The sequence below is a fragment of the Lepidochelys kempii genome, chromosome 2 (assembly GCF_965140285.1).
Source record: "Lepidochelys kempii isolate rLepKem1 chromosome 2, rLepKem1.hap1, whole genome shotgun sequence".
NCBI classification, from domain to species: Eukaryota; Metazoa; Chordata; order Testudines; family Cheloniidae; genus Lepidochelys; species Lepidochelys kempii.
In genome coordinates, this window is record NC_136381.1 from 117051219 (window position 1) to 117063629 (window position 12411).

At 42.6% G+C, this 12411-nt stretch overlaps 1 protein-coding gene across 16 annotated transcripts in view; it reads right to left on the reverse strand.

Moving 5' to 3' along the window:
- RREB1 (ras responsive element binding protein 1) overlaps window positions 1–12411 on the reverse strand; it is a 140603-nt gene that overhangs the window by 31586 nt on the left and 96606 nt on the right. For all 16 annotated transcript variants that reach the window (XM_073332104.2, XM_073332105.2, XM_073332118.2 and 13 more), the window contains one exon: window positions 11820–11959. In XM_073332104.2, the coding sequence (XP_073188205.2) occupies window positions 11820–11959 (140 nt within the window). The remainder of the gene's footprint in view (window positions 1–11819; window positions 11960–12411) is intronic.

Consider the following 12411-nt stretch of genomic DNA (forward strand, 5'->3'; position numbering starts at 1 on the left):
AAAGAATTTTCTGTAGTATCTGGCTGACGAATCTTGCCCATATGCTCAGGGTTTAGCTGATTGCCATATTTGGGGTCGGGAAGGAATTTTCCTCCAGGGGAGATTGGAAGAGGCTCTGGAGGTTTTTCACCTTCCTCTGTAGCATGGGGCACGGGTCACTTGCTGGAGGATTCTCTGCTCCTTGAAGTCTTTAAACTACGATGTGAGGACTTCAATAGCACAGATATAGGTGTGAGGTTTTTTTTTGTAGGAGCGGTGGGTGAAATTTTGTGGCCTGCGTTATGCAGGAGGAGACCTAAATATCTATGAATCTATAAAGCAGATTTTGAAAATGCATGAACATTTTTTCCATACCAATTTTGTCCTTTTCTAGCCAATATTTTAAGTGACTGTCACAAACAGAATAAATTAAAACTAGCTATAAAAAACAGTCTATGACAGAATCCTTTAACACAAAGCTACACTAATAAATCATCCAGCTCCTCACACTTGAATTCCCAATGTGTCAGCATTAAGTTTGAATCCATATGGCATTCCTCTGTTTTCTAGTTCACATCGTCCTTAGGATTAATGCCATCTTTAAGGACCAATGCAAAATACTGTGCTGGCATTTTACAAGGATAGTGGAACAAGGTAGGGAGGTTATGGGAGGCAAGGGGGGGGGGGAGATAGATGAGAAGGTGTAATCTAACTTCTTACTCCAAACGCATAGGTGGGGAAAGGACAGCAAGGGAATCACAGTTCTATCACTGATCGTTTCAACTGTGGAGAATGCTGTAATAATTTCCCCCTTACCTCCCGAAAGAAGTTTTTTAAATTTAAAATTTTCAATTTCGTTTGTAAAGTTCTTATCAAGTGACAGACATTCCTTCTTGAAAGGATTTAATTGTTCACATTTTACTTCTCTTGCCTTCTCTTCCAGGGAGAGATGGGACGGAAGGAGAATGAATTGGTTTATGCTCTTTTTTAGCCCCACCCGGTTCCAGACATTCAACTCCTTTCTGGACAACCCCCTTCCCTCCCCTCCCTCCCTACCCACAGCCCTGAGAAATGATGTCAAACAGCTGCTCTAATCTCTTCCAGTTGCTGGTAGACAGAGTGATGGAATAGTGGCAGCTCTCTGACCACGGCTGCTGTCTCCCAAAGATCCCAGAGAATCTACTCAGCTACAGTCACAGATGTATAATACATGCCTTCTCCCATTCTCTACTCTTCCAACAAGACAACTCCATTTTTTTCAACCCAGATTCAATGTGGTGTGAACACAGAGCAAGAGCCTGACAAGTTTGCTTATGTAAGGGTTAGTACAAAAGCTGCACATTACAATACTACACTGTGCAAAATCTGCACAAAGCACAAGGCTGAAGAGAGACTTCCCTTGTATACAATGGGAAGTTTCTGACATAGCAGACTAGGCCTCTGATGCAAGCAGCTCTAGTTAAGTCAACAAAGGTGGGGCTTTTATTTTAACTTTTCCCTCATTCTCCATGGCCTGTTCTCTTTGCTTTTATTTCGTCTCCTTACTTTCAACCTCTTTCTCCCTCTCCCCACCCCCACCCCGAGAAAAAAACAAAACAAAACAAAAAAAACAACCAACCCCCTGACCTTGGATGCAGTAAGGCTGGAACCATTTCATCAGACTTTCTATTTATAGGATGATGCTTAGCAAGGGCACAATGCTATGTACATTCCAAATGCTGCACATTACTCTTGCAGTCTGGACCAATGTGTAGAAGCTTGTGCAGCTCTGATATAAACCAGGGTGAAGTTCCAAAGACAGTATTTTAGAACTTGCTGGTATGCTGCAGAGTCAGTTTCAGCATTAATATATCATAACTCCCATACTCAAAGTAACTCAGGTGAAGCTCACCATTACCAGATAAAATCATAAGATACTTTCTGAACAGATTACTCGATTAGTTCTTGACATTCTTCCTCACCTTTTTAAAAAATAAGGGGGAAGCACTTCACATTTCTGGCAGCAACTTAGTGAATTCTGTTTACTAGCAAATGACCGATTTTTGTAACGTCAAGACAGATTCGGACATCTCCACTCGGGTAGAGTTGTACCTCAGTCTGCAAGTGGCCTCACTGATTTCAATGGAATTATTTATGGAGTAAGGTACAACTTAGCACAAATAAGAGGACACAGAATATGGCCCACAGTTATTTGTACAACAAAAAATGTAGCTAATTTTCTTATAATTAAGTTTATGACTTTGGTCCTAAAAGATACGCATCAAGAAGGCTGCTAGACAGAATCACAGAGCTAGAGCTACATCTGATCAGAAACAATGTTGATCTATTTTTTAAAAAATGACTACAAATGTACCTGGAAAAAAAAATCGTATGTTTCAGTACCAAATGGCCACAAAAATCTTCATTTGCACCACACACAGATGGGTAAATGTACAGACGTGCCTATGGGCACACAAATGCAATTTTACCTCTTGCAGTCTCCTTTGAAAATTCAGTACTTCATGTTCCTTTCAAATACCCAGTAGTTGCATATTTTAGAAAGCTTTTGCAGAAATTAATAAAAGGATATTTGCTACAGAAAAGGGCCCCAATAAATGTTCTCTCTCACTACATTACTTAGGAAGAAAGCACATCTCTCTCCGAGAGCTTGTCTACACTAGAACAGCTCTCTGTTGATGACAACAGGTGTCAGCAATGGGTATAGCTGAACCTGTACTGAACATGGCTTACCCTTGTCTGTACTTGCAGCTAAACCATGCTCAGTACCTGTTCAGCTGCTCCCCTGCTGATGCGGTCACTAGCACCAAGTAGTCTTTTTAGTGCAACAAATCCTGGGAGATGGGATGGACTAGCACACTAACGACCTGCTTTACCAGCCTCAAACCGCCGCCCACGCACAAAGCTCCTTTCTGTAGTACACTCAGCACGTCATCCTGTTTCTATTCTTGTAACCAAGCTAGATATTCAACACCCTGTGACATCCTACACAACTTCACACAGGGGATGTCCTCTCTGCATCCACTCACTATCTGATATCTTATCCAGCAGCTTCAGATTCCCAGGCTCACAGCACAATGAGATCCCTGATGTGACCATGCAGTCTCTATGTCTGAGCAGGACTCAAGTGCTCTGTAGAATTTCTTCGTTCTCTTTTAAATAAAAACGCTAGAGTTCACTGTAGCTAAAATTCTAGTCTGTTCTGACAAATCACCACAAGGACAGATGCTCTAATAAACCTCACCCTGTTTTATTACTCAGTTTTACTTTATTTAGTCAGTGACAGACTCCAGTTTGGCTACATGGTTTTTTTGTTTCCTTGAGATGATTAGGAATTACCTTCTGCCCCAGAAAGAAAAGGAGTACTTGTGGCACCTTAGAGACTAACCAATTTATTTGAGCATGAGCTTTCATGAGCTACAGCTCACTTCATCGGATGCATACCGTGGAAACTGCAGCAGATATTATATACAGACAGAGATCATGAAACAATACCTCCTCCCACCCCACTGTCCTGCTGGTAATAGCTTATCTAAAGTGATCATCAAGTTGGGCCATTTCCAGCACAAATCCAGGTTTTCTCACCCTCCACCCCCCTACACACAAACTCACTCTCCTGCTGGTAATAGCCCATCCAAAGTGACAACTCTCTTCACAATGTGCATGATAATCAAGGTGGGCCATTTCCTGCACAAATCCAGGTTCTCTCACCCCCTCCAAAAACCACACACACAAACTCACTCTCCTGCTGGTAATAGCTCATCCAAAGTGACCACTCTCCCTACAATGTGCATGGTAACCAAGGTGGGCCATGTCCAGAACAAATCCAGGCTCTCTCACCCCCCCCCCCCGGGACACACACACACACACACACACACACTCACTCTCCTGCTGGCAATAGCTCATCCAAACTGACCACTCTCCAAGTTTAAATCCAAGTTTAACCAGAACTTCTGGGTAGGGGGGGGATAGGAAAAAACAAGGGGAAATAGGCTACCTTGCATAATGACTTAGCCACTCCCAGTCTCTATTTAAGCCTAAATTAATAGTGTCCAATTTGCAAATGAATTCCAATTCAGCAGTTTCTCGCTGGAGTCTGGATTTGAAGTTTTTTTGTTTTAAGATAGCGACCTTCATGTCTGTGATTGCGTGACCAGAGAGATTGAAGTGTTCTCTGACTGGTTTATGAAATGTTATAATTCTTGACATCTGATTTGTGTCCATTTATTCTTTTACGTAGAGACTGTCCAGTTTGACCAATGTAAATGGCAGAGGGGCATTGCTGGCACATGATGGCATATATCACATTGGTGGATGTGCAGGTGAACGAGCCTCTGATAGTGTGGCTGATGTTATTAGGCCCTGTGATGGTGTTCCCTGAATAGATATGTGGGGACAGTTGACAACGGGCTTTGTTGCAAGAATAAGTTCCTGGGTTAGTGGTTCTGTTGTGTGGTATGTGGTTGTTGGTGAGTATTTGCTTCAGGTTGGGGAGCTGTCTGTAGGCAAGGACTGGCCTGTCTCCCAAGATTTGTGAGAGTGTTGGGTCATCCTTCAGGATAGGTTGTAGATCCTTAATAATGCGTTGGAGGGGTTTTAGTTGGGGGCTGAAGGTGACGGCTAGTGGCCTTCTGTTATTTTCTTTGTTAGGCCTGTCCTGTAGTAGGGAACTTCTGGGAACTCTTCTGGCTCTATCAATCTGTTTCTTCACTTCCGCAGGTGGGTATTGTAGTTGTAAGAAAGCTTGACAGAGATCTTGTAGGTGTTTGTCTCTGTCTGAGGGGTTGGAGCAAATGCGGTTGTATCGCAGAGCTTGGCTGTAGACGATGGATCGTGTGGTGTGGTCAGGGTGAAAGCTGGAGGCATGTAGGTAGGAATAGCGGTCAGTAGGTTTCCGGTATAGGGTGGTGTTTATGTGACCATTGTTTATGAGCACTGTAGTGTCCAGGAAGTGGATCTCTTGTGTGGACTGGACCAGGCTGAGGTTGATGGTGGGATGGAAGTTGTTGAAATCATGGTGGAATTCCTCAAGGGCTTCTTTTCCATGGGTCCAGATGATGAAGATGTCATCAATATAGCGCAAGTAGAGTAGGGGCTTTAGGGGACGAGAGCTGAGGAAGCATTGTTCTAAATCAGCCATAAAAATGTGGGCATACTGTGGGGCCATGCGGGTACCCATAGCAGTGCCGCTGATCTGAAGGTATACATTGTCCCCAAATGTGAAGTAGTTATGGGTAAGGACAAAGTCACGAAGTTCAGCCACCAGGTTAGCCGTGACATTATCGGGGATAGTGTTCTTGACGGCTTGTAGTCCATCTTTGTGTGGAATGTTGGTGTAGAGGGCTTCTACATCCATAGTGGCCAGGATGGTGTTATCAGGAAGATCACCGATGGATTGAAGTTTCCTCAGGAAGTCAGTGGTGTCTCGAAGGTAGCTGGGAGTGCTGGTAGCGTAGGGCCTGAGGAGGGAGTCTACATAGCCAGACAATCCTGCTGTCAGGGTGCCAATGCCTGAGATGATGGGGCGCCCAGGATTTCCAGGTTTATGGATCTTGGGTAATAGATAGAATATCCCAGGACGGGGTTCCAGGGGTGCGTCTGTGCGGATTTGATCTTGTGCTTTTTCAGGAAGTTTCTTGAGCAAATGCTGTAGTTGCTTTTGGTAACTCTCAGTGGGATCATAGGATAATGGCTTGTAGAAAGTGGTGTTGGAGAGCTGCCGAGCAGCCTCTTGTTCATATTCCGACCTATTCATGATGACAACAGCACCTCCTTTGTCAGCCTTTTTGATTATGATGTCAGAGTTGTTTCTGAGGCTGTGAATGGCATCGCGTTCCGCACGGCTGAGGTTATGGGGCAAGTGATGCTGCTTTTCCACAATTTCAGCCCGTGCACGTCGGCGGAAGCACTTTATGTAGAAGTCCAGTCTGCTGTTTCGACCTTCAGGAGGAGTCCACCTAGAATCCTTCTTTTTGTAGTGTTGGTAGGGAGGCCTCTGTGGATTAGTATGTTGTTCAGAGGTATTTTGGAAATATTCCTTGAGTCGGAGACGTCAAAAATAGGATTCTAGGTCACCACAGAACTGTATCATGTTCATGGGGGTGGAGAGGCAGAAGGAGAGGCCCCGAGATAGGACAGCTGCTTCTGCTGGGCTGAGAGTATAGTTGGATAGGTTAACAATATTGCTAGGTGGGTTGAGGGAACCATTGCTGTGGCCCCTTGTAGCATGTAGTAGTTTAGAAAGTTTAGTGTCCTTTTTCTTTTGTAGAGAAGCAAAGTGTGCGTTGTAAATGGCTTGTCCAGTTTTAGTAAAATCCAGCCATGAGGAAGTTTGTGTGGAAGGTTGTTTTTTTATGAGAGTATCCATTTTTGAGAGCTCATTCTTAATCTTTCCCTGTTTGCTGTAGAGGATGTTGATCAGGTGATTCCGCAGTTTCTTTGAGAGCTTATAGGACTTACCAGTATGAAGCCACACTCTGATCTCAATCATGTGGGTGACTCAAATCAGCTCATTGGAGTTACTCTGGATTTAAAATGGTGTAAATGACATCCAAATCTGGTTTGTTGTTTCTAACAGCAGGACATTGTTTAAACTCTCAAAGCAAGGAGCTCTTGTGACAGAACAGGATGCCAGTGAATTAAATTGACAATGTCATGCAACTGACCCCTTTTGTCTAGTAGCAGTTACTAGACTAGGCTGGGTAAACTATCCTCACTAATACAATTTAAAATGATGACTATAATTACAAAGGTGAAATGGCAGGGTTCTTAATTTGCCAAAACCAGAAGTAAGGAGTCTGTGGGGGCATCTATGCTGGAATATTTCATACCTTTCCTCCAGCACTTGGCAATAGTGTATGTCCTTGTGTATGTTGGGCTCAAGATTATTCAGCACAGTGTCATGAAAGCGATTTTCAGATTTACAATGTGCTGAAAAGGCTTGGACCTGATTTATGCTTGCACTGGTACTAGAAAACAGGTATGAAATTTTATAGTATTACACAGAGCACGCCTCTCTGGTATTACATGCTACTTCAAGTGGCAGTGTCGTCATGTAAGCAGACAAACACAGAACTTTGGGTCTTGGCAAATAAGTAAATTATTTTCATCAGCATTTTGTTTTCAAATGTATTTATTTTGTCATTTTTAAGTCTACAGATATATCCTAGATAAATATAAATGATTTGTGATCTTAAATGAGTCTTTTTTGTTGTTTTCTAAAATAATTTCAGTGCACTTTAAGAAAATCCTACAATTCAGTCTCCTGGCTAGTTTCTCTCTTGGTTGCTGATTAAAGGAACTATCATAACAAAGGACAGAAATATACTGCTGTAAATGTGAAATATTCTAGATACTTTTAAAAAGTGTCATTACTTTATTTATCAAGTATAATTTTGAATACAAGCACAAAGGCCCTTTCACCGTGGCATGACTTCAATCGGACTCCTCACATGCTTAAAGTTAAGCACTTCTATAAGCTTTTGCAGGATTGAGGCCTAATGCAGCCTCTCTGTGCAGCATCCTGCCACCTACAACAGGTGTTGCCAGAAAATGTAACAAACTCAGCCTGACCTGAACTGCAAGCAGGAGCCCATCTCTGGGATACAGGAACTGACTTGTTCCTCGTATGTGATGTCATATAACACCAGGATTCCATCATTTGAACACTAAAGTTCAAGTAATTATTCTGCTTAGACAGTGCTGGGAACACCACCTAAAGTTAGATTTGCCTAAAATGGAAAGTATTAAGACCCAATTTTCAGTTGCTTATAACTTTACGAAACTTTCATTGTTTGGTCTGAAATTTTCCATGCCTAGGGTCTGCCTCCAGCTGAAATTTTTTGTGAAAAGCTTTAGAAAAATGGATCAGCTGATTCTGAAAATGAAGTTTGGGAAGATGTCAGTTTTCCCCCTATGTTAATAAGAGCTCACAACTGTTTTGTTGAGAAGCTCTAGCATTTCCATGGCATTTAAAATTTGGCATGGGATGTATTGCCCAAGGGTGCCTTCACTACCTTTCTGAAAATCTACCCAAATTTGGTTCAGTTATAAGCCTAATAAAAATAATTTAAAAAAAAATCACTGCTCGGACATGCTTAACAGAAGTTTGTAAGATTTCATCTAAGAGCCTTCTACAGTTACCAGTTACTCCATTAGCTCAAGTGGTAAATGTCTTTACAATGGATCTAAAGTTCACAACCCCGCTGATAACCCAAGGGTGGGCAATATGTTCCACATAATGGCATTTCTATTTTATCAATTTGCTGGGCTCCTGTACAGAAGTTAAGAGTTTAGGATCGTGCATTTAAAGGCACCGTCTTGAATGGCCCAAAAGAGTACATTTTTCAATCAAGTCAGCTCAGTTAAACTAGTTTTTAACCCAACAGAAAAGCTCTCTGAAGGCTCGTTAAGATGCAGGCCAACACATCTGAAGCCACATGAGCTCTTCTTGCAGTTGCTGTAATTAAATAAAAATATATATTTATTTTAAAATGTGTCTAGAAGGCTTTTGATAGGTGTTAAAAGCTGGCCTGCAGAATGATTAGCCCCTCCCTCGTCTCTGTTCTGAAGAGCAAAGAGTGTTTAGGGTAGGGAAAAATGTCATTGTGTCCCCCTGAAGCTGTGAGGGAGGAAAAATTAAAAGCCCTTTCAATCACGGGTACAGAGAGAAGTGAAGATAGCTGGGGCGGGGGGAAAAAGGGTAACCTTTGGTTAGAGTAAAACCAAGTGAAGAGATTTTTGGTGTACGTACTTTAAAAAAAAAAAAAACCCTCACAGATTTTACTTTAAGCCTCTTCCATTGTACTTGCCAAGGGAAAGAAGAGAAACCTCACACACTGCCTCTAGAGGTTTCTCCTCAGGAAATCCTCATGTCTCATACTTCTTGAGTTTTGCTGGTGCTGCTGATGCAGTTGTGAGTGGTCCATCAGGTGACATTTACAGGTATTTTTCCATTTTTGACAACAGGAGGGAGCCACAAAAGATTCCACAGAAGTAAGCCTCTGTGTGAGATTTCTCCTTTTCCCTGTTGGCTGCATAGCATTTCTCAGCTCAGCTAATTATATCAACGCTAGGATACAAACTCACCAAAATAGCTGGAGCCCTGCAGAGAAATCACTGGCTTCTTTAAATAACCCAAGCAGGGGAGAAAGAGGATAAAAACAGCACTGTTGTGCCACCTCCCACTGATAATGGTCACTGCAAGACAGTGAGACAATGTTGCTCTATCCAACTAATGTTGCTAATTAGGGTGTGGCTTCCAGAGAGTTCAATGGGATGAGAGGCTACCCAGAGAGGTTAATTCCATGAAGGAGCTGCAGTACCTCAAGCCAATTGTTAGCATAACAAAGGGCTCTATTTATTGCCCAAAGGGTAGAGCAGTTCTTACCATAATTATCAGACAAAGATGCAGGACTTAAGATTTTACATAACCAAAAGGTACTCTCCCAAAAGGAACCCTGCTCACATAATCAATGGATTAAGTATTGTTTATTCTGCTGTAAGTAAACAATGAGGTACTCACAGCTCTGAGGCTTTGCATAAACAAGCAGCACTCAGGAAGACAATGTCCTGTGTCTTTTTCTTTCATTTCAAACAGCTAGCCCTCTGATGTAAAGTTGTTCATTTGACAAGAAGGGAAGGGTAAAGGCCCACCCTGTAAATTACAGAGTCTCATATACTGACCCAGAGGCTACAAACCACTGGGCAGTGCTCCCTTTCCTGATTCTGACAAGCAGAAGTGTGTGAGAGAGGCTGTTTACACAAGAACCTTTCTGAAAAATGACCTGCTGCAGCTACCACCAGTGCAGTGCTACATCTACACGATATGGTGATTAAAAACCACCAGGAACATTTTTCCTGTACCGTGTTTATGCCTCTGAATCCACGGGGAGAGCTACATTGGTGACCTAGATGGTGGGAAAAGGTTAGTGCACTCGGCCTCACAGCATTTGTATGTGTGTGGAAGACAGAACAGTCTTACAATAATAAACACACACACTGAAAAAAAATCAGACCATGTGGGAAATTTTAAAAACAAACAAAACACTTAGTCAACTATTGGGAAATTTCTCCAATTCCAATAATCGATGGCCAGTCACTGACACAGCTGCTTTGGTACAAACCCCATGAATAGACAAGGAAGCCATGGGGCATGGCTACACTGGAAACTTCAAAGTGCTTCCGCGGCAGCGCTTTGAAGTGTGAGTGTGGTCACGCGCGAGAGCTGGGAGAGAGGTTTCCCTGCGCTCCTGGTAATCCACCTCCAGGAAGGGATTAGCTCCCAGCACTCGAAGTCTGTTTACACTAGCGCTTTAACGCGCCCTGACTTGCTGCACTGAGGGGGGTGATTTTTCACACCCCTGAGCCAGCAAGTTAGAGCGCTATAAAATATAAGTGTAGCCAAGCCCATGGTTTATACTGGTAAAGTATCACTGGGTTTCAGGCAGGGTACACCATGCTTGTCCTTGTCTAGACTAGGACAAGTACGCACCGCTGCAGCTACATTGTGGCAGGACACGGATAGCCGCAACCAGCACAAACTCCCAGTGTAGAGGAGGCCTAATTTAAGGATTTTTGTTTTTAACGCAAGAAGACAAATAAAAGTGAGGATCTTTTGCTTCCCTGCACTGCAGTGACAGCACAACCAGTTGCAGTGGCTATCATATCCATTGCCCTTCCCCCCCCCCCTTTTTTTATTAAAAATCTCTAATTTGATTAAAACCTAATACTTCATGGGGGACCAGTCTGCTATATTGGGCCAGCCCAGGGCAAATAATGCCCTGGGGCTTGTCTAGACTAGGATGAAAGGTGGGTTTTTAAAACATGTTAGCTTGCTGCATTTCAAGGTTAGCTGGCCAAGGTGAGCTATAAGTGCTAGCATTTTAGAAAGTGTTAAAACATTTTACAGACACACCTTTTATCCTTATGTGGATAAGTCACAAAGAGCAGCCTCATTCCAACAGACTCCCACACTCCAACCCTGCCCTGCACCATCCAGTAGGAAAACAAATCCTCAGAAATAGAAATCTTTTCAGAAGGGTGAAGAGTCAAGTCAACAAAGGTGTCCAACTCTGTACATGAGTGATTTATTGCTGCTCTTCAATGGGAGATATTTAATTTCCAAGTATTTAAACCAGACTTGAAATCTGTGTTATTTAGGTCTTCATGCATTTGGATTTACCTTTTTCTGTTATAAAAACAGGAAATGTCACAGCAATCACTCAGACAAAAAATTATACCTTCTGAACCAAATGAAATGACATCTAAAAAACATTGTTTAACTGTAAATTTTTCTTCCTTAAACCACTATCTGATACTTCACATTTCAGAAGGTAAAGCATAAAAGTGTACATTTTTGGTAAGATCGCTTCTTATACATGGGAACTCCCCTGCCCTTATTTAAAGCAAAAATCATTTCTGCATGACTGGTTACTATAACCATCCTCTCCATCCATTCCTTCTTCTTTCCCCCACCCCTAAAAGAGGGGAGTCAGTTAGTAATTAACACTTATAACTGGTTTTCATCTTCAAAACACTCTGTACATAAAGCTGGTCGAAATTTTCCGAACTTCCAGTTAGATTAAGCTTTTCATCAAAAATTTGATTTTTGACAGCTTTCCCGCCCCTCCCCCCAAAATTCATGGTTTTTTCCAATTAAGCATCACAGCACCCCTGTGAGACAAACTGTATTACTCCTCATTTACAGATGGGGAACGTGGGGCAGAAAGGTTAAGCAACATGTTCAAAGCCACAAATGGAGTCCGTTAACAGTGTAAAAGGTGGAATGGAACCTCCCACACAGTCCTCTGGTGACAGGGAGCATGTCCAGGCCTATTTCTTACCTCAGTGAGGTATCTGGATGGGTCTCCATATGGGTCTCCAGCCCATACTTGCATACAAATTCTTTGAAACACACTGGACAACGATAAACTTCCTCCTCAGCCTTCTTCTCCACTTCACTGGACTGAGCCTCCTCGACAACCTTCGGAGAGATGAAAACGCCCGTCACAAGGACTACACTCAGTGAGCCAAACATGCAATCCAGGCAGAGCCTTTCTGTCACAATGTACCAGCCCATGACTTTGCTACAGGCTACTGAAAATGACTCACTCCAGAGAGAGACAGAGCGCTGCCGGATCAACAAGATACATCAGCTAAATGTTAACTAGTCCTTTAGAAGGTACAGCTGCATCACCTCAGATCGTCATTGCTTATGAGAACTAAACAATTCATAAACAACTTTAACAGGGAAGAAAATGTGCACGTGAGATGTTCAACTCTGCTGACCATTTAACTAGCATCATTACCCCTCCCCCATCACAAACCAGGCTGTCAGCCTAGGTTATTTATGCCAATGAATCACTGCCAGCCTCTAACTCAAGTGATCCAGAGAAGAGCAGTAAAATTGTTCATGTTTTCTATAGACATCTTCTA